Source organism: Grammomys surdaster, unplaced genomic scaffold, assembly GCF_004785775.1.
Source record: "Grammomys surdaster isolate TR1022 unplaced genomic scaffold, NIH_TR_1.0 125606, whole genome shotgun sequence".
Classification (NCBI taxonomy): domain Eukaryota; kingdom Metazoa; phylum Chordata; class Mammalia; order Rodentia; family Muridae; genus Grammomys; species Grammomys surdaster.
In genome coordinates, this window is record NW_021620449.1 from 1,886,316 (window position 1) to 1,908,576 (window position 22,261).

The 22,261-nt window shown below is 45.1% G+C and overlaps 1 protein-coding gene across 1 annotated transcript; it reads right to left on the minus strand.

The window, feature by feature from the left end:
- Window positions 1-2,332: 2,332 nt before the first annotated feature.
- LOC114638566 (serine protease 42) lies at window positions 2,333-7,945 on the minus strand. Its single transcript, XM_028787122.1, has 5 exons — window positions 7,725-7,945; window positions 7,244-7,400; window positions 6,698-6,960; window positions 5,113-5,273; window positions 2,333-3,086 (listed from the first exon to the last, which is right to left on the minus strand). The coding sequence occupies exons 1-5, from the start codon at window positions 7,936-7,938 to the stop codon at window positions 2,871-2,873; spliced, it is 1,011 nt and encodes a 336-aa protein (XP_028642955.1). The 5' UTR covers window positions 7,939-7,945; the 3' UTR covers window positions 2,333-2,870.
- Between the last annotated feature and the right edge of the window lie 14,316 nt (window positions 7,946-22,261).

The window sequence follows — 22,261 nt, forward strand, 5'->3', positions numbered from 1 at the left end:
TTTTAAAGTCTTGAAACCCATGTTGGAATTATTCATTCTGAGTCCTTTGATCTTTCTACATACATTTTAAAAGATTTATTTTATTTTTACTTCTGAGTGTATATGCAAACGCGTGTGCAGGTGCCCTTAGAAGCCAGATACTCTGGGACTAGAGTTATAGATGGTTCTGAAAAGCCTGGACATGGGTACTGGGAACAAAACTCTGTGAGAGCAGCAAGCACTCTTAATCACCAAGCCATCACTCCAGCCATTTTATCTGTGTGTTTACATACAAGTGTGTATTCAAGTATGTGTAGATACATGTGCTCAAGTGTTGAACATAGAGGCCAGACGTCACTCTTAGGTATTGCACCTCAGAAGCTGTCCCCTTTGTATTTTTGAGACAGAGCCTCTCACTGGATCTGGGGTTTGCCTGTTAGGCTGAGTTGCTGCCTAAGCAGTCCCAGAGGTCTACTGGCTTCTGTCTCTCTAGCCTTGGGATCATAGATGCATACCACCATGTCTGGCTTTTTATATAGGGCTGGGGAACTCATCATGGTTGCACACGCAGCAAAACTATACAAACTGGGCTATCACTAAAGCCCTCAGAATCTAAACTCCAAGAAGCCTGAAGCTTGAAAAATGTGAATAAATTTGTAAGTACAACACTACTGAATTGTAAGATTAGAAACCACAGTAATTGGGACAGGGTGGCATTGTACTTAAGAATATGTAGACAGATAAGTGAGGTGGAAAGTTCTGGTTCTTTGGAAAGTCAGTTACATCAAACGATGTTTTGCTGGGGTACACAGGTCAAGGGATGTCTTGCTAAAGCAGACACATGAAAGAATGTTTTCCTGAAGCAGACACGGGTGAAAGGATGTTTTCATGTAGCAAACACATGAAAGGACCTGCCATGAAGGAGTTTAAATGTGACCCTACAGACAGTAAGCACTGAGCATTCAAAAGTGACATGGATGGTTCGCCTTACATAGCACTGTTGATCTCAACTAATGATGCCACTGAGAGAAACTTGCCAAAGAATTGCTCATGAGGTTCCTTTGGCAGCTTGCTGCTTCTGCGGCCTCTCCTCAGGCTGGTTGGCAAGTCTTTCAGTTTCTTCAGGATTGAATTACAGCTGCTGGTTCAAGTCTGGTGTCTGCCTGCCTAGAGGACTGGTTTGCAGCTGCTGAGTCGTATTTAGTGTTTACTACAGGACTGAACTGCTGCCAAAGAAAATTAAGCTCACTTGCCCCCAAAGCACTATTGCTGAACAGGTCCACTTCCCCCACATCCTAAGAACTTTTCTCTTCCTCTGTCTCTGCTGGGTGGTGGGCTAGAGGAGAGATTGAACCGTTATTAAAAATAGGCTGAAAAAAGTTATGCCTATAGATACAGAGTCAAGGAATAGGTGCAGAAATATATTGTCAATTAGCGGTTCAAACTGATGTTGAAACAAATGCATGTCAACAAATCAGATTGTAACAATTTAATGAACATTAAAGGCACTGAAATACAAATTCTGATCTCTACCATGTGCCATGAACAAAATTTAACTTGTTGATCACAGACATTAAGTGTCAATGCTAGACATTAAGTGTCAATGCTAAAACTAGAAACGCTTTTTCTAGGGGAAAAATTACAGAAAATTCTTCACAACCTCCAGTTAAAAGCAAACCAAGTCTTAGATTTAATACCCTTAGAAGAATATATGAAGGATAACTTTAAAAATCAGCAATAAAAATTATCTGGATTATAAATAACCAAAAAACCTTTAAAACAAGAATATACAATTGATTGCTAGCAAGGGAGGATGAAAAATATTTACATATTTACAGTGACATGAAAAGAAGGGGGAGGAGAAATAATAATAATAATAAAATAGTCCTCTGGGACCTAGTTTGTGTTTCCTGCTGGCTGAGGGAAAAATGTCCTCAACAGAGCTGAAACCAAGAGTGCAGAGACGTTTGTTTTTCTTAGAGATGCCACGATGAGAGTGTTCAAAGCCACATGTGCAGCCAGGTGATGATGGTGCACTTCTTGGATCCCAGCACTCAGAGGTGGATCTCTGTGAGTTCGAGGCCAGCCTGGCCTACAGAGTGAGTTCCAGGACACCTAGAGCCACACAGAGAAACCCTGTCCGGAAAAAAAAAAAAGTTAACAAGCACACCACGCTTGTTCAGGGCCAGAGCATGGGACCTTTGAGTTCAGTGTCCCCCCCTGTCCTTCTGCCATTAGGCCTGAACAGAGTAGGGCACTTCATAGACCCCTTAAATTTTATTTATAAGAGAAAATTCTTTAAGAGAAATAAGGAAATCTGCCCATATAGTTAGTTTCTTAATTATTTTCCAATTTTCGCTTTATCTTTGAACATGGTTGCAAATTACATTCTATAAGAAATGTAACCTCAAAAAGTCATAGATGTAGTGTATAGAGAAAACAATTATAGTTAGGACACAAGGTCTCTCCTCTCTCTCTCTCTCTCTCTCTCTCTCTCTCTCTCTCTCTCTCTCTCATCACAGAGCTAGCTCTAACATGACAGAGTCTGAGGTAAGAGCCCTGAAACCACAGCCACATCCAGCACTTGCTCCTCCCCTGATGACATCCTTGCCAAGGTCACTGTCCTTTACCTGGCAAGGCAGTTTGCCCTCTGAAACTGACTAACCTTTGTCACTGCCAGGCAGAGCACAACTCAGGAGTAGTGTGGCCAAAGATGGTGACCCGGCAGAACACTTTAAAGTCTCTCAGATCCCCCACATATTTCACTGTGGCTCTCTTCTGGGGCAAGGGATCCCAAATGGGATTTGAAGAAAGGGCATTGGGAAGGTCAAACGAGAGGGGCTCTGAAAGCAGACGGGAATGAGATGAGCCGTCACCATGTCCTCAGGATGTCACAAGGTTAGCAAACACAGCAGTAAGATGGGGAAGACCACTGGATGCAAACAAGCAGCCTGGTTCACCACGGCAATTAGCCACTTGCTGTAGAAGGCAACGTCTGTATAAACTCCAGGATATCCTCGGCGACCACAACTGATGCCCCAGCTCACAACTCCTACCTGCACCCATCTGTTGTCCAATTCACAGGATAATGGGCCTCCAGAATCTCCCTGAAGAAAGAGAAACACATGGAGAGAATGGAATTGATCCCCACTGGGTTTGGCTAATTACACGGGAAGACACCTAGGAGACAGGCTCACACATGGTTTCTTTGGGCACCCCAAAGGTGCAGCCAGAGCCAAGTGCAGTACCATACACCTATAGTAAGTATCAGCCCTAGTGAGGGTGAGGCAGAATGATTTCAAGGAGTTCAAGCCTACTGGACTACATACTAAGACACTGTCTTGGAAAGAGGGGCGGGAGAAGCATCCTTGCCATGCCCAAGTTTCTATTAATACACAAATGCTGAAACTGGGTGTATACCTATGGCCACTGAAGAGTTAACGGGGAAGCATTAATATGTTCTGAGGTTATCTTCATCATTTCTCGAGCCACAGTGGTATTAAATTCTGAATTCCACTTCCGAGGAGCTGGAGACATGACTCTGTGGTTAAGAGCACTTGCTCCGTTTGTAGAGGATGCTGGATTAGTTGAGAACAGCCACATGGTGACCCACCCTTCCCTGTTGCTCCAGTTCTAGGGGACCCTACACTTTCTTCTGGCTTCTGCAGGGACTGTATGAACACGGTGCACACAAATACATGAAAGCAAATCACTCACATAAAATGAAAACAAATCTTTTTTAAAAAAAAAATCCCATTAAACATCATTTCTATGTAGCAGCTCCTTACATGTAATGCAGTTTCTCCCCTAACCTATACAGCAGGATCCTTGTGGATTATGGAGCCCATTTACGAATATTCTTCTCCCAAATCTGCTTCAGAGACCCTAACAATCACTTCAGTGAAAAAGACATAGGCTTCCAGGGGGTGCTGGAGAGATGGCTCAGCAGTTAAGAGCACTGACTCTTCTTCCAGAGGTTCTGAGTTCAATTCCCAGCAACTACATGGTGGCTCACAACCATTTATAATAGGATCTGATGCCTTCTTCTGATGTGTCTGAATTCAGCGACGGCGTACACATACACATTAAATGAACAAACAAACCATAGACTTCCTCAGTATCTCTTACCACCCCTAACTTCACATGAACTGATAGTTTTACCTCAGACTCACTTTCCTCACTGCTTGGTCACTAGACCCTGGTCAGAACTCAATGGCATCTTCTACACGCTCTGAAGATATTAGTTCGGGAATTACACATCCATGGGAGCCACTGATCTAAAAGGAAAAGCTGACCATGTTCACCCAGCCGAGCTTCCCATGTCTGCCTGGGCCACTCTGGAAACGGCCACATTCAGCCCTACTCTATTGCTCCAGGTATTTGAAACATCAGTGTCCTCTACCCAGTGCAGGGGTACAAACCCAGGGCTTCTTGTCCACTGCTTGTCACCTCCCATTCCTGAAATGGAGACAAGGTCTCACTACATAACCAAGACTCACCTCAAATTCACTATGTAGGCTAGTCTGGCCTTGAACTCTTGATCTTCCTACCTCAAACTCTTGAGTGCTGGGGTTACACGTATGTACCTCACACTTGGACAGCATAAGAAGTGCGCTCAGACCTCTGATCCCCTAAGCATATTGACCCCTATCTCTAAAAATAATATCACAAGAGGGCCTTCTGTTCATGTCTTTGGACTTCCACAGCAGTGTGATAGCTATGATGTTATGTTGCCAGGTTGTGATATAGGCTAACTGAGTCAACACGGGCTCATGTTCCCTTTGTCGTGGGAACTGCCACATAGGGGAACACGATGCAAAACTTTATTATATTACCCACCCCAACTTCAACACATGAACACATAAACCCCACACATCCACCTACACAGGTCCTTTAGAGAAGACCAAACCAGCTGGACACGGTGATGTCGCCCTGTAATCTCAATGCTTGGGAGGTTGATGCAGGCCGATCTCAAGTTCAAGGCTACCCTGTGCTACACAGAAAGATCGGGTGAGGCCAACTCCTGGAGCCATGGGGTGTCAGGGCTCTCCCAATGAATTTTCTTGAGTGAAAGAGTTAGCAAATACCTCAGGCCTTGACATCTGAGGCTAAGGAAGGAGCCCATGAACTTACCTGGCAAGCATCCTTTCCCTGTTCTTTATAGGCACAGATCATGCCTCTCTTAACTATATCAGTAGAACGCGATGTAGCTTTCTTCAGCATCTCATTACATTCCTCGTAAAGGATGACATTTTGCTCCACCTCCTGGAGAATTTCTGTTGGAACTTCTGGTGCTAATAAAAAAGATCAGCAGTGTATGAATCTGCTCAGTGGAGAACAAGCACTCAAACAGCCAAGAATTCCTCTGGACAAAGGCAGGGAAATTAATATTGCCCCCATTTGACACAGACGAAACTGAGACTAAAAGCTGTGATAGGAAAAAATTGAGTAACAGGTAGAACTGAGCCAGGCCTAATGGCCTAAGTCTGTAGGTCCATGGGAGGCCAAGGCAGGAGAACCTCAAGTGCAAGGCCTGCCTGGGCTACAGTGTGAGTCCAAGGCTGTCTTGGGCAACTTAGCAAGACTCTGTCTCAAAACAAAAAGTAGAAAGGGCTGTGAATATAACTTTGTGCTAGAGCCCTTCACTAGCTTGCTTAAGGCCCTGGGTCCAATTCTCATACTTAAATGGGAAAAAACTAAGACAAAGGAAGGGTGATGTTTCTGAAGGGGAGGCAAGGCCTTAGAGGATCAAGAAATGACAGCCCACCAAACTCATTACTGATGTCAGTGTGGTAGAGAGGAGATAGCCTGGGCAAATAATAGAGAGGAGATATACTGTGAGTCTTTTATTTTTTGTTTGTCAGTGAGATAAGGTCTTTACATAGCCATGACGAGTCTCAAACTGTCTATACTTCTGCATGGAACACCACACCCAGCCAATTTTCTTCACTTTCTAGAACATGATCACAGGCTCTCGAGAGAGAACTCTAAAAGGTATCACGTGTGACTTCTTCTCACGGATAAGAAGCATACCAACAGAGAGATCTGTGGCTCACCCAGTTCCTCTAGGAACAAGGAACTCCATAAATACCAAGACAGGGACTTCCATTGAGAAGCTGGCCAGCAGCTCATCGAGCAGTGAGGAAAAATCCACTCAAAGTACTGGGCAGATGGCTCAGCAGTTAAGAGCACTTATTCTTTCAGAGGACCCAGGTTCCTCCCTCAGCTTGTGGAGACTCATAACTCATAACTCCAGCCCCAGGGCCCCTGACACCCTCTTCTCTGCAGGTATCAGTCAGGCATTTGGTACACAGACATACGTGAAAGCAAAACACTCATAACACACCAAACAAAATAAATCAGATCTAAATATCCACCCAGGAGAATTGCATCGCATCTGGCCTTTGTCCACAGGGAATGTAGCAATTCCTATAACCACTCAGCACATTGCCCCACAAATCTGCAAAAGGAGATTGGACATAATTCCAGCTCCCAGGAGAGAGAGATACCTTTTGTGGGCTGTCATCATATGTGCTGTGACAAAAGACTTCAATACAAGATCAGGGATCACCTAATCTGACCATTACCTTGACTCGTGCCAAACTGCCTGCCCCTCACCCCCCTGCCAAGGAGTCTGCCTTCCTTTTTGTGCCTCTCGAGATCTTTTGTTTCTACCCTAGGAATAAAGCCGAACTTCCTTCTGAGCGCCAAGTCTTACCACCTGGATCTGGTTTGCCCCATCCTGTGACCCAGCATTTGGTTCCAGCTTTAACATGAAAAGTCTCTGAAGGGATGCAGACAGGATAGATGTTAGCGGTGAAATTCACGGGGTGTCGGAGCTTGAGAAGGGCAATATCATTTTTAACCACGATTGCTGTTGAGAACTTTGGGTGGACAAAGATGTTCTGTATGGGAATCACCAGACTTGTGTTTTGCCGGTAGACGCTCCGATCGCCCATCTTGACGTTGTATTCGATTCGGCTGTGGAAAAAATGCGTTGCCTCGTTAGCCATGATCCTACCAAGCTCTCTCATACCCTTTCCACTCTTTCCAATCTCTTTTGCTACTCTCTACCATCCTGTCTCTGTCACTGAAACTCTAGTAATCTCTCAATTATTTTGCCTGTGTCACACCCCAAGTATTTCTAGTAAAAAGATGGTCATAGCATGATCACTCCTCTTCTTTTGTTTTGTAATGTTTTTTTGTCAGGCAGGTAGATTAGACAGCATGGTTTCCCTCCAGAATCCTCCCCATCTCTCCTCACCTGTAAATACAATGGGCTGCAGTAAGCACCCATTGGGAATTGATGAGGGAACCTCCGCAGACGTGCATGTGTCTGACCCGAACGCTCACCTGCCAGGGCCACTTTCCCTCTTCAGCGTCCACCCCTCCCATGATCTTCATAAAGGGCTGGCCACACACTGAGTGAGGACGAAAAGAACTCATAAGAGTTAAGTCCTCTCTACATGCTAACGCACCACATGCCCCAACGATAGCCAAGAAGGAAGCTATGTCTTGTTGAACACCACACCACGGATACTTCATACCCTCAAGGCCACCGTGTCATACACACCCCATGGCAGTCAAATCCCCCAGAAGCCACAGGCAAGGCAACCAGACTCTACGCAACAGCGCAACAGCGGCCTGAGCTACACCCGTGTCTCTCAGATTCAGGGTGTCATTAACTCCAACTCTGGGCCTTGACACAGTCTTCATCTTGCCGCAGACAACCCTTAACAAATTACCTAAGGAAAACATCGCGAAAAGAGAGCGGGTGGTAGGCCTCTTGGTCGTGCGCACCTTAGTGGGTAGCGGTGGGTTTTCTCTAGGAGCTTCAGTGAGCCCCGAGGAGAAACTGGTAGTAGAGTGTACAGAGGCAGCTGCCCTGGCCTCACAGGGCTTTGGCTGAAGCAGCAAGAGGCAGGCTATGAGGCCCAGGGAGCCACCTCCGGACGCCATGCCACCACGTAGGCCACCCCCCTTCTCCCAGTAAGGTGGCACCCGCTCGCTCCCCAGGCTCACGTGGCCACCCTCGGTTCTGTCAGGAGAAACGGGCTCTCCGAAGGACTGCAGGAGGCGCCAGTGAGTCAGGCATCAGTGGAGGGTCATGGCTTCTGCTTTCATTCAGTTCATGACAGACTGAGCACACCCCAGCCTGGGACCGAGGAGCCAGCCATCGTTGAAGGAGACCTCCCAGTTCAGGATCTTTACTTCCTGTGGAGCCTGGCGTAAAACTGGTAACGACAGAACTCTGGGAATGAGAGGGGAAACCCTAGGTCTCAAAAAAGGCACCTCAAACTGGGATTTAGTCACTCGACTTCTACTTGTAGGCTATCCTTCTATCTCAGCTATGGGACAAACTGAAAGAAAATTAGCACTGCCCAGGCCTAGAGAGATGGCTCACTGTTTAAGAGCACTCAGTGCTCTTGCAAAGGACTGCTATTCAATTCCCAGCATCCACATGGAGACGCACACCATTCTTAACTCCAGTTCCAGGGGATCCAGTGCCCTCCTCCAGCCTCCGTGGGCACCAGGCATGCACATACATACAGGCAAAATACTCAGACGCAGGAAATAAAAGTAAATCTATGTTCTTACGTTAACCACCAACAAAGATACCCGTAAGTATTCCTACTACTCTATGTCCCTGATGTCTTCTGTGGTAACTCATGGTTTTCTCTTCGTTGCCCAGAAGCTCAGGGCCTCTGATCCTGGGCATCATCATCCCTGTTGTAGTCGGAGGATGGAGGGACAATAATAGCAGCCCGTGACTTTCTGTGTGGAGGAGCTAAGGTGGGAAGAGTTAGGAGAGGAAGAGGAAAAGGAAGAGGAGGAGCTGGAGAGAGCAGAGATGTAGGAGGATGGAGAACCACACAGGTATGGAGAGCACTCTTGGGGAACAACTTATAAACTTATAATTAGGTTAGCTAATTGGGATACAACTCTCTTTGTATGGGCATCTTGTTATTAATCATTATCAAACATATAAAGCCTTTGATTAATCTGTAAGAATTAGAGCCTCATTCTCTTACTGGGCCCGCATGGATGGCGGAATGGTCTGGGCAATGCCCAGCCTTGCAAAGACAGTGTGGAAGATTGGCAAAGCCATCTCCCCTGCTGGCGTCTCCTGGGTGGTAGGGCTAGTGTTTCTGGTGGGCCAGTTCTAGCTGCTGTGCACACATGGCCTCCAGCTGAGAAACATGGTGGCTAGGCTAGGCAGATCCACTGCAGCTTAGATAGTCGGCATGACCGGAGGCCATTTTAAATAATTACCACAACATCTGTGCTTCTCTAGTGTCCCTAGCTGAAGGAGGAGAGCCGGTGCATTTTTCAAGGTTGATGCTACTCCACTCTCTTCATTAATTTATGCTTCAGTGTCTTGGTGTGGTGGTTTGAATAAGAATGGCCCCCATAGACTCCTGTGCGTGAAAGCTTGTCCCTTAGGGAGTGGTACTATTAGGAGGTGTGGCCTTGTTTGGAGGAAGTGTGTCAATGTAGGGGCGGGCTTTGAGAGCTCCTAGGCTCAAGCTATGCCCAGTGTGGCTTGCAGTCACTTCTGCTGCCTGCAGATCAAGATGAACAACTCCCAGCTCTTCCTCCAGCACCATGTCCGCCTGCACGCTGCCAGGATTCCCACCACGATGAAAATGAACTAAACCTCTGAAACCGTAAGCCGACTCCAGTTAACTGTTTTCCTTTATAGGAGCTGCTGCGGTCATGGTGTCTCCTCACAGCAATGGGAACCCTAACTAAGGCATTTGGAAAAGGGGCACATTCTTTAGGGTGCTCTTTCAGTCATAAGAGGAGAGGGAAAGCAGGTTATCCATTCCAATAGTTGCACCTCCACCCACCAGAAACCCTCTGTTTTCTAATGGTTTCTTTTTAAGACAGGGTATCTCATGTATGCAGAGAAGCCTCTCAACTCTCTGTGTAGCCAAAAGTGACCTAGAACTTCAGATCCTCCTGCCTGCACCTCCCAAGTACTGGAACTATAGGCAGGTGCCACCACACCAAGATTATGCAGGGAGATTTTTAAAAATTAAAAAACAAACAAAAAGCACTGGGTGGGTGGCACATCCCTTTAATCCCAGCACTTAGAAGGCAAAGGCAAGATGATCTCTGAGAGTTCAAGGCCAACCTGGTCTATGGAGAGTGCTCTAGGACAGCTAGGGCTACACAGAGAAACCCTGTCTCAGGGAGAAACAAAACAAAACAAAACAAAACAAAACAAAACAAAACAAAACAAAACAAAACCACCCAGGGTTCTGTGCATGCTAGGCAAGCCCTCTTACCAACTAAGCTACAAGACCAGCACAGCGAAGAACTTCTAACATTTTGTGGAAAGCTCCAAGAGTTATCCCCACCTGTTTGAACCAACAAACTGAGCTTCTGGTAAGCATACTCTCAATATGGGCTTAAGTCATAGCTACTTAATAGTACTTAGTAGTACTCAAACCCATGTGAATTCTCTTTGTAAGGAAGCTTTTTTCCCCCTCCTGCCTCATACTTTGGACCTGTCCTACCTAGAACATGCTGGGATGTGATTCTGGCTACTCGATCCAGAGACAGTGAAGGCTAGTTCAAGTGGTACAGAACCCAAATTGTCAATTCTTTATAATGTAACTTCTTCAAGTAAAGTTCTGACATCTCAAGATAAACAAGGCAAGACCTATCAAATGAACCGGTGAGGCTGGCTGCTTCTATTATCAAGAGAGGTTTGATGCAGCTAAGAGGTCAGGAGATCACAAATTTGCCCAAATGTGACCCCACTTAAATTGTCTTCCCTTTCCCCAAATCAGTGCCTTATCTCTCGTGTAAGAAGCTGGGAAGCTGTTCATTTGCCTTCAAACTGAAGCAACCTCAAAGATTAAACACTAAACAATCTATTGCAGCTACATCGATGGTGCGATTGTACGAAACAAGAAAATACTTCAGAGCCTTTTAATCATAAGGTTAGAAATCATAGAACCTTTTAATCCAAGAGGGTAAGTCAGAGATTCCCAGTCAGTCAGATTGCTCAGAGGGTGGGGGCACTTGCCATGTAAGCCTGACCACCTGAATTGAACCCCCGCAACCCACGCTAGAAAGAAATATGCAACTCAGAGTTTTCCTGAGCTCCACACATACTCACATACTTCTGTACATGTGTGCGCGAACACACACACACACACGCTTGGGTTTGAACCTAGTGCCTCATGTGTGCTAGGTAAGTGCTCTCTACCACTGAGCTATAGACCCTCTGTGTCAGGCTCAATAAATTGTCTTTAATATGTAAAAGACAGGGGGACATGGCCTACTGTAAGACTTTAGAACGTCTAGGAGCTGCAGATCCAAAGTAAATTTGCACCTTTTCATAGGCCTTTCTTCATAAATTTCCATCAAGTGTTTATGAGAAAGATTAGAGGCAGGGCAAAGGACCAAAGAAAGCCTTGCTTAGGATGTGGTTAAAGAGGGCGAGCAAGAGTGAAACACTGTACAAGAGGAACGAAGCCAGGCTCAGAGCCTGCGACTCTTTCTCACCCCGGCCCCACCCCTCCAAAGAAAGCCTCGTACTAAGAGGAAGGAGGATAAAAAAACCTAACCGGGGGCCATGTGGTAGTAGGGTGAAGACAGCATGAGATAACCTGTGCTAGGAGACCCCATCATTATCTGCCCCAAACATGCACCTGCCTAAGGAGGTGGCTCTTAGAAGTAAAGAGTGTCCAAGAACACACACACGCCCTGCTGAGTGTCCAAGAACAAGTAATAGCAATCTGCTGCTGGCAGAGTAGTTTACGGAAATGTGGAAAAGTCACCTCTCTGAGGCAAGGAGAGAATGCTAGTGACTTACAGTGGAATAGACACCAAGAAAAACTCAACAGCTCTCCACCCACTGGTATAAGCTAATTACTACTAATAATAATAATGATAATAATAATAGAATTTGAAATCTGTACTTAAGAGAGTATCCATGGCAACACGAAGTCTCATTTGATTATATCAATACTTCTCACTACAGAGAAGACATAGTCAAAGCTGGGAGTGCAGCTCAGAGGTGAAACTTTGCCTGCCATGTATAAGACCCAGCACCACAGGAAAAGGAGGGAAGAAAGGAGGGGGAAAGGGAGGGAGGGAGGGAAGAAGGATGGGAAGGAGGGATGGAGGGAGAAAGAGAGGAAGGGAAGGAGGGACAGAGCAAAAAGCTAACTGACTAGAGGAGCCTAGGGTTCATCTCATACATATGTTTTTAGTTTTATTTTATTTTTTTATTATTTTTTTATTTTTATTTTTTTAGGTTTTTCGAGACAGGGTTTATCTGTATAGCCCTGGCTGTCCTGGAACTCACTCTGTAGACCAGGCTGGCCTCGAACTCAGAAATCTGCCTGCCTCTGCCTCCCAAGTGCTGGGATTAAAGGCGTGCGCCACCACCGCCTGGCATACATATGTTTTTAAAAAGAACAATGGACAAAGAACTGTACCTCAAGCATAGTGGTGCACGTCTTTAACCCCAGCACTTTTGAGGCAGAGGCTGGTAGATCTCTGTGAGTTCAAGGCCACAGAAACCAAGCAACAACAAAAAACAGAAAGGTAATGGAGGGGAAAAAAGACAAAATACAATTTTTTCTCTTTTAGGCTGAATCTTGATTTAAACAGATACGCCAAGGATGTGAAAAGCAAAGACTGACTATTGGAGGGGGGGGGGGATGAGTGGGAGGTGAGGGAGAGAGGATCATGGAGAGACAGGAAGAAGGGATGGTGGAAAGCAGCATGCTGATAAAAGCAAAGCCCAGCGATACATATGCATGAAAATATCATAGTAAATGAGAACAATTCTTCTTTATGCTAACTAAAACTACTTCTTAAAAAAATACAATCTTTTTCTTTTGAATTTTGTTTGGGAGACAGGATCTCACTGTGTAGTTCTGGCTATCCTAGAACTCTATATTGACAAGGCTGGCCTCAAACTCACAAAGATTTGCCTGCCTCTGTTTCCTGAGGGCTCGGTTAAGACTACCATGGCTAACACAAGGTCATCTTGAGATCAGAGCCCCTGGTAGAGTGTATGATACTCCAAATCCACTAGCACGTTTGTGTGAGATGCTACCATCATTGCATAATGCTCACATACGTGGTTGCAGTGTCCTAACCCTGGACACTCAGAGCCCGCCCAGAGGATCATCCTAGCACGTAGTGAATGGGCATCCTATTCCCAAGGAAACACAGGCACTGCAAGGACACTGTGTACTCCCTTGGTACACAGGCTAGCCTAGTACCTTGCCTCCCGGTGAGTCTGTGCTCCGAGATAGTGGACCCACCATGCACCCACTGAACATCTTTGCTCCTCTGAAGGCTGTACTGCACCATCACAAATTCCTACAATCTAAATTCTGGTACCTGTGAGCATTACTGAAGTGGATTACAGCTGAAGGAAGCAGAGGTGACACTTCCACACCTGTCTAGGCTCAAGGCAGAGGCATGCTGCCCAGAGGACTGCTAACCAGGATCCATCAGCAGGTGGAAGGTTATTTTTTTCCTACAAAAAGTTGATGCAGAAACCAAAAGATCCAGCTGTCCCACCAGATAGATGTGCAGTATCAGTGTAGGGACACAGAATGAGACATCAGGTTAGCACGTCACCAAAGGAACACCAATGTCCCCAATAACCAACCGCAGCAAAAAGGAAACTTAGGAATCACCTTAGAAGGGATTTAAAATAATTATCTTCAAAAGACTCAGCAGAGTGTAGAAAATACAAACAGGTAACTCAGTAGAAATATTGAAAGTGAAGAATTCAACGAATCAAATGACGACAAACACACAGACCAAAGAATTTCAGCCATAGATGGGGTCAAGTAGAAGAAAGAATTCCTGGTGGTGAAGAAAGGCCTTTGACATATCCCAGAGAGAGTGGGCAAGGTGGTACATGCCTGAAATCCCAGCACTTAGGAGGAAGGACTATAATTCTGGGCTACAGTAATGAATAGTGGGCCAGGCTGTGCTAGACCCTAGCACTGGGGAGGCAGAGACAGATAGATCTCAGGGATTCACTAGCCTGTGGCTCTAGTCTAATTGGTGAGCTCCTGGCCAATAAGAGAGCCTGTTTCAACAAATCCAGGTGGATGACCCACAATGAATGACACCAAGGTCGACCTGGAGCTTCTACATGTACTTGTGCATGAACACACACACACAAACACAAATTTGTTACAATAAAACAACTGAGCAAAGTATGAACATTATGGGAGTTGCGCAGATGAGAAGAGAAACAGACACTTACTTAATAAAATAATAGCTGAAAACTCCGGATCTTGACAGGGATCCAGACAATCTCCAGATCCAAGATGTTTACCAGGTCCCCAATGTATTCAATCCAAAAAAAAGTCCTCTACGGGACAGGTTATAATCAAACTACAAAGTTGCAGGCAAAGAGGCAGATCTGAAAGCAGACAAGGCAGGTACCAGAACTCAGACATGAAGCGTCAGGAGTTCAAGGCCACTTTGGGCTACAAGAGACCCTGTCTCAAAACTCCTTAATAAGCATATAAATACAGTAGAAAAACAAGTCAGGTGTGGTGCCTCACGGTTGTAATCCAGCATTTGGGAGACTAGGATGGCAGGTTTCCAAGGGTTGGAGGCCAGGTTGGGATAAGATCCAAAGCAGCCTCAGCTACAGGGTCAGACTTTGTCCAAAACAAGGAATCTTGCCTGGAGATGCAGCTCGGCTGGTACAGAACTTGCCTAGCATCCAGGAAGTCCTGGGTTTGCCTAGCATCCAGGAAGTCCTGGGTTTGGTCCCTAGCACGGCATAGAACCAGAAATAGTGGGACATGCTTGTAATTCCAACACTCAGGAGGTAGAAGTTTAAAATCATTCTTGCTACACATTGAGGTCAAGGCCAACATGAGCTACAAGAGTCCCTATCTAAAAACAAACAAACAAACAAAGACCAGACTTTGTTATATTTATAATATAGCACACAGGAGGTGAAGGTAGGAGGACATTGAGTTCAAGGCCAGCCTGGGCTACAGAGCAAGACTGTTTCCCAAAAAAACAACAATCAGTGGATTAATTACATAATTAAACAAGATATCTCAGAGTAACAGATACTAGAGGCTTAGGTGGCTGGTGAGGAGGGAGAGAAGGGAAGAAGCCAGAAGACACACAATTACAGTCAGAAAGTACGGAGAAAGAAATTCCAAACTAGGCAAACACAAAGAGACATAAATAGACAATGCTTGCCAGGAAAGTGACAGGGAAAGGATGGGCGGGTGGGGAGGGTGAGAAACTGGGAGTGATTACGAATGGTCCTCGAGTTTCTTTCTTGGGTGCTGAAAACGTTCTAAAATGTGCTGTGGTGACAGTTGCTCAACTCCGGGAACATACAAAAGCCATTGGAATGTGCAATTGAAATGAGTGAGTTGTGTGATATGTGAATTATATCCCAATAAATATACTTAAGGAAACAGAAAATGCCCAGCCTTGAAACCACAACTGTGAAGGGCAGAACAAACAGCTCTCAGACGCGTGGAGAGAAGCCAGTTAGACGGTGTGAGCCAAAAACATAAAGAAATACCAGGAAAGGGAGATGAAGCGATGCGCCAACACTACAGAAAACAACTGGGGAAACACAGCACAGAAAGGCAGAGAAGAAATCAAATTCCTGAGCCGGGAGTAGTGGCTCGCAACTATAGTCCCAGCACTTGGGAGGATGAGAGAGGAGGATCAGGAGTTCAAGACCAGCCTCAGCTACATAACAGGCTTGAGGCTAGCCTGTACCACATGAAACCTGAGAGAGAGACAGAGAGAGAGACAGAGAGAGAGACAGAGAGAGAGAGACAGAGAGAGAGAGACAGAGAGAGAGACAGAGAGAGAGAGACAGAGAGAGACAGAAAGAGAGTAAGAGTAGAGGCCGGCCATGACCATGTGGAGAGAGGGGGAAGGGGGAAGGGGCATAGAGAGAGAGAGAATGAGAGAGAGAATGAGAGAGAGAAAGAGAGAGAATGAGAGAGAGAACTGAGAAGTCAAAATTCTTAAGCAGAAGAGACATCACATAAGCCCTGCTAGGAGTAGGAGCACATTCATCAACAGCTAGGAGGTTTGAAGAGCATCATGGAGCCACACATCTTTAATTCCAGCACTCAGGAACAAAGAGACCCTGTCTCTAAAAAACAACATGAGGGAGAAGAGGAGGAAGAGGAGGAGGAGGAGGAGGAGGAGGAGGAGGAGGACGACAACGACAAGAACAACCAGATGTTTGAAAAATTAGATAGTAAAAACATAAAACAAATTGGGGAAAAAGTGTCCAGAGTAAAAGAATGAAAGATCCAAGCATCCTGTATGTGGCCGTGTTCGGATGTGGCATGCACACACACGCATATATGTACATCAGGAGAGCAGATGCACGCACACACGCATATCTGGAGGCAGAGGACAATCTTGAGTGTCATTTCTTGTCATTCCTTCCTGGAGCTGACAACGTAGGCTATACTGCCTGATACCAAGTGCCCGGGATGCTCCTGTCTCTGCCTCTCCAGTGCTGGGATTACCAGCACGTGTCACCACCACTAGCTCTTTTTTACACAGGTTCACATAGTCAAACTCATGGCTGCATGCTTGCAAGGTTAGCATTTGACTCTCCAAGCCCCAAAACATTCTTACTGAAGCCAAAGAGTGGACTATGTTCTTCCTTTTACAAAAGGTCTTTAAAGTTTGATTTTTATATGTATATATATGTTTCATATTGTGTGTGTGTATGCATGTCTGGTGCCAGTGGAGACCAGAAGAGGGCATCAGATCCCTTGGGACTGGAGGGATGAATAGTTGTGAGCCATCATGTGAGTTCTTGGAACTGAACATGAGTCCTCTGAAAGAACGACAAGTAGTCTTAGCTGCTGAGCTATCTCTTCAGCCCCTGGATTATGTTCTTAACATAAAATTTCCAGCTTAAGAAAGACTTTTATCATCATAAAACACATTGTTATGAGAAAATGAAGATTAAATTCATTGGGATATCACGAATAGCACAGAGGACTGTCAAGAGTAACTCAGCCAAAGATAACTGGAGACTCTAAAATACAGGCTTTAATACATATGAGAGGAAATGTGTTTTTAAAATACAAGAATTCCTAGAGTAGCTGGAGAGATGACTTGCTACCTAAAAGCATTTACTGCTCTCCCAGAGGAGCTGGGTTCAGTTACCAGCATTCACACCACAACTGTCCCCAACTCCAGTTCCAGGAGCATCAGATGCCCTCTTCTGGCCCCCAAGGGAACTGCATGCATGTGGTACACACACACACACACACACACACACACACACACACACACGTAACATAAAATAAATGTCTACAAAATTTCATTTTAAAAGATTTCACACAATGTAGAAAGTTGGAGGTTGTTTTGTTTTTCAAGACAAGGTTTCTCTGTGTAATAGCCCTGGCTGTCCTGGAACTTGCCATGTAGATGAGGCTGGCCTCAAGCTCACAGAGATCTGCCTGCCTCTGCCTCCCTAGAGCTGAGATTAAAGGTGTGTGCCCCCACCACCCATCTATGATTTGTATTCACATATGAGCACTGAAGAGACAGTTCAGTGGGTATAGGAACTTGCTTCCAAGGCTGATGACCTGAACTCAGTCCTTGGGACACACGTGGTGGAAAGCAAGAACAGATTCCTACAAGTTGCCCTCTGACCTCCCCACTTACACCACCCCAACCACCTACACATAAAATAAAGAAGTATAAAAAAGAAAAAAATTAAGCCAGGCATGGGGGCTCACCCTTCAGAGGCAGGTGGATCTCTGTGGATTCAAGCCTCCATTACAGAGTGAGTTCCAGGATAGCCAAGGATCACAGAGAAACTCTGACTTAAAGGGAGGGTGGGGGAGACAAGAAAAGAAAAAAACATTAATAGCCAGTGGGAAGACTACACCATGCTCACTGGAAATTGCTAGCAAAATGCCCAACATGGAGGCACAGAACACTCAGCTCTGTTCAGAACTGGCGTCATGGGAGTGTTCTGCCCTTGGTTCAGGTATCTTCCACTTACTGAGTTGTTTCTAAACTAAGCCATCCAAATGTCTCCCTGGGTTGTTTTCTTTCATATCACCGAAGGCTCTCTGTCTGTGTGTCTGTCTGTTTGTTTGTTCATTGTTTGAAACATTTATACACATTATGGTTTCAAAAAAAATGTTTTTGCTTCTTCAGCTGTGATGGCAGAAGACATGACTTATTGTTCACATGTTACACTTGGCCGCAACTGAGAACTGAACTAGTCCAGAATGCCGCAGGTCCAGGGCAGAAGACCAACAGGAACTGTTTCAGTTATGAGCAAGGCGGAGCTCTCAGAGGTGGTCTTGGTGACTGAATAGTGATGAAGGCTAGACATCTATTGGAAGACATTATCAGCAGCAGTGTGCAGTCCAGAAACCGTGCCAACATCCCGTGCCTCTGCAGCTGCGCAGGCATGCCGGGCCTCTGCGGCTGCGCAGGCTAGCTTTCTTGGGCCTCTGGTCTGTTCTTTTGCTCTTTGGCTTGCCCAGCCCCTCCCTCCTCCACCTCACTCTCGTGGCACCGAGGATTCTACTGGGAAAAAGAAAAAGATTACAGTCAGTCTTCTATGCTTATCTAAAAAAAAATTACAACAATAATTTAAATTCCATAAACTTTGTTGGGAGATGGAGGTAGAAGGGTCTGGAATTCAAGATCATCCTTAGTTACATAAAGAGTTGTAGGCCAGCCTGGACTACGTGAGATCCTTGTCTTAAAAGAGAAAAAATCATAAAATTTGAAAGTCCATGAAATAAAAATGAACAGAAATCGGTAAGCATGAGTAATGTGAAGATTTTTTACTTTGGGGGTTTAGCTAATATTACCTTGAGTTGGAAATGCAGTTAAAATATCAATAGCTTAGTATTCTCGTTATAATCTCTCACTTTTTCCGACCTCAGAGAGAACTTGTGTTTTTTTTTTTTTTTAAATTTTTGTTTTGTTTTGTTTTCCTTTTTGGTTGTCCCAAATGAAAGGTTGGAGCGGCTGTGTGGTGCACGCCTGTAACCCCAGCCCTCAGGAGACTGATGTAGGAGGATTGCAGGGTTGCTGTTTTTGTCAATATTTCCTTATGTTGAAAAAATGCTGTTAAAATATCAATAACAATATTTTATACCCTTTCGCTTTTTCCAACCTCAGAGGGAATTTGGTTTCTCTGTTTCTTTTTTTCTTCCTTTCTTTTTGGTTGTTTCAAATAGGCCATTGAAGAAGTTTTTGGTAGCACATACCTGCAATCTCACAACTTGAGAGGCTGAGGTAGGTGTTATGACTGGGAGTTCACAGTTGACCTGAGCTACACCGTGAGTACTAAGTCAGCCAGGTCTGCATTGCAAAAGATGATGTCTCAAAATGAACAGGAAGACAAGAACAATATCAAAAATGATATGGCTGAAGGTTTGTCCTTGTGTCTGTCTTTGTTTTTGTTGACAGGGTCTTACTCTGTAGCCTCAGCTGGCCTGGAATTTGAGATTCTCCTGCCTTAGCCTCCTGAGTGCTGGAGTTATAGCTATGCATGTGCCATGACACCAAGATTTAGAGGGAACTTTAATATATATTATTTAACATGTATTAGATATTATATATTTATGTAGCTTATGATTGGCTTTAAAGGAAACTATTTAAAGCCAGTATCTCTTGGAGTGGGGAAAAAGCCATTGGACAATTTGTATGCCAGGTTTGTTGTTGTTGTTTTTTGTTTGTTTTGTTTTGTTTTGTTTTTCAAGAGAGGGTTTCTCTGTGTGTAGCCCCTGGCTGTCCTGGAATTCACTTTGTAGACTCATAGAGATTCACCTGCCTCTGCCTCCCAAGTGCTGGGATTAAAACCCAGGCCACTGCCGGGCAGTGGTGGCGCATGCCTTTAATCCCAGCACTTGGGAGGCAGAGACAGGTGGATTTCTGAGTTCGAGGCCAGCCTGGTCTACAGAGTAAGTTCCAGGACAGCCAGGACACCTGGGTTGTATGCCACATTTTTTCTTTTTAAAGAAAAAGAAAGAATTGTGTTAGAGAGGAAGTGAAGAAAGGGGAGTGCGAATATCAGCAACTGTGGAAGTCGGACAGCAGGAAGTCAGATGGCAGGAAGTTAGGATGGCAGGAAGTCAGAATGTTAAACACAATGTGACTGTATGATCAGTCATCCCAGTTCCAGACACACACACACACACACACACACACACACACACACACACAAATCCTGAAATTGTGCATGGCAGCACACACTCAGGACTCTGAGGCAGGGGCATCTCAAATCGCAAACCAGCCTGGTTTACTGTGGTGTTTGAAAGAGAAATGACCCCAACAGGCTCACGTGTTTAAATACTTGTTGTCTCCTGTTGGTGAAGCTGTTTAGGAAGGATTAGGATATGTGGTCTTGTTGGAGGAGGGGTGCCATCCCCAGTGTGCTCCTTGGCTCCTGCTTGTGAGATGAAAGTGCCAATGTGCTCACGAACTCCATCCTTTCTGAACTGTAAACCCAAGTAAACTATTTCATCTATTGCCTCGGTCACTGTGTTTCATCGCAATAGAAAAATAACTAATCCCTCCTTAGTCCAGAAAGGCTGGCATAGCTCCGTGATGGAGGCCATTCTCATACGGTCTGTTCTGCAAACAGAAACTGTCCCAGAAAGGAAGATTCCAAAAGGGGCTAGAAGAGGAAAGAGGGAAGGCAGAGGGGGTACAAGGGGCCAGGACAGTAGAGGGGAGGGGACAGGAATAGGGAGGCTATGAGCAGGGAGTGGAGAGAGGGAAAGAAAGGAACTGGAGCTGAGGGATGGCTCTGTAGTTTGAAAGCACTAGCAAGGGACCAGAGTTCAACTCCCAGCACCCACACCAGGCAGCTCCCCTCTGTAACTCCAGCTCCAGGGGATTCAACACCCTCTTCAGGGACTCCGTGGGCACCTGTACTCGCGTGCATAAACCCCACACACAATCATACACGTAATTAAAAACAAAATAAATCATTGTTAAAAGAAGTTATATATAGGCAGGACGCAACACATGCAGTTTGAGGAAGATACACTCTTCTAAAACAAATGCAAGTGAACCAACCAAAAAAAAAATAATGGAACTTTAAGAAAATTAAATCAAAGAAGGCCAGAGGAAGAAACCAGCACACAGACAAAATACAAACAATGTCAATGACCAATTAGAAAAGATATTCCATTAATAGAGCCACAGACACTTTAAGAGGCAAGGCTGTGTCCTGTGACTGGGTTCCCCTGACTCTCTTACAACTCTCCTGCACCAGCTCCTGCCTCTGGGCATGTGCACTCACCTTTTGACCCCAGACATCCGTGCAATTCATTTCCTCTTCTGGGCCTGAGCCATAATCTGCAAATTTCTTTTGTAAATGGTCAGATAGTATGTTAGGCTTTGTGGGCAAAGGAACAAAATTAAGGCTAAAATGTTTGGTTGTTACACACAAGGGGAGAAAAAAACCTAATTTCTCCAAAACGTTTTTTTCTGATTAAATTTAAACTATAAGATCTGAGCTGTTGTGTTGTGATGTTGTGTTGTGTTTGGCCTCCAGGACTGCTAAGAAAAAGAATGGAAATTTTCAAAGGGGATAACATCAAAGTGTTCTCTACCATTAAATTAATTACAAATGTTTTGTAAAAATCATTTCAGCTAAGTGGCAGTCAGGTCAGGTCTGATGTTGCCTCTTCCGTGAGACCTTCCTTGGGTATCCTCAAAATCTGTGTTCTTTTGAGGGGCTCAGTGACTCATCCTCATACTAGGAAGGTTGAGGCAGGTGGACCTTAAGGCTAGTCTGTCTTTAAATGGCAGGCCTGATGGCACAGGTTTCATTCTTGCTGATCAGGGGTCGGAGCAGAAAGGTTATGGTGAGTTCAGGGCCCAGATTGGTCTCCATAGCAAGATTCTATCCCTCCAAAAACAAAACGAGTGAAACCATGTCTAAGCCCACTCTCCCCTCCCGATTCCCCTAGCCCCTCTAATTCTCCCTGTAGTCCTTCACACAATCTGATATATGTGTCTATATCATATATAATCTGTGTATATGTATGTGTGCATGCATGTAGTGCCCTCAGAGGCCAGGACTCTAATCTGGAGGTGGCATCACAGGAGGCGGTGAACCACCCAATTTGGGTGCTGTGAACCTAATTCAGGTCCTGTGGAAGAGCAGCAAACCACCTCTCCAGAACTACTGTAAATTCTTAAACTCCTGTGTAGATTAGCTGCCCTTGGGGCCCATAAGTCCCCCCTCACCCATAAACTACGTAGCAAGTGTTTGTTTCTTCTG

What these genes read in the sequence shown, in the direction of transcription:
- LOC114638566 (XM_028787122.1), bottom strand. Translation starts at nt 7,938, where the DNA reads ATGGCGTCCGGAGGTGGCTCCCTGGGCCTCATAGCCTGCCTCTTGCTG. An exon ending in TTTCGCGATGTTTTCCTTAG is followed by an intron (nt 7,401 to 7,724) that starts GTAATTTGTTAA and finishes GTCCTCACTCAG; the next exon opens with TGTGTGGCCAGCCCTTTATG. An exon ending in GGGCAAACCAGATCCAGGTG is followed by an intron (nt 5,274 to 6,697) that starts GTAAGACTTGGC and finishes CTTTTTTATTAG; the next exon opens with CACCAGAAGTTCCAACAGAA.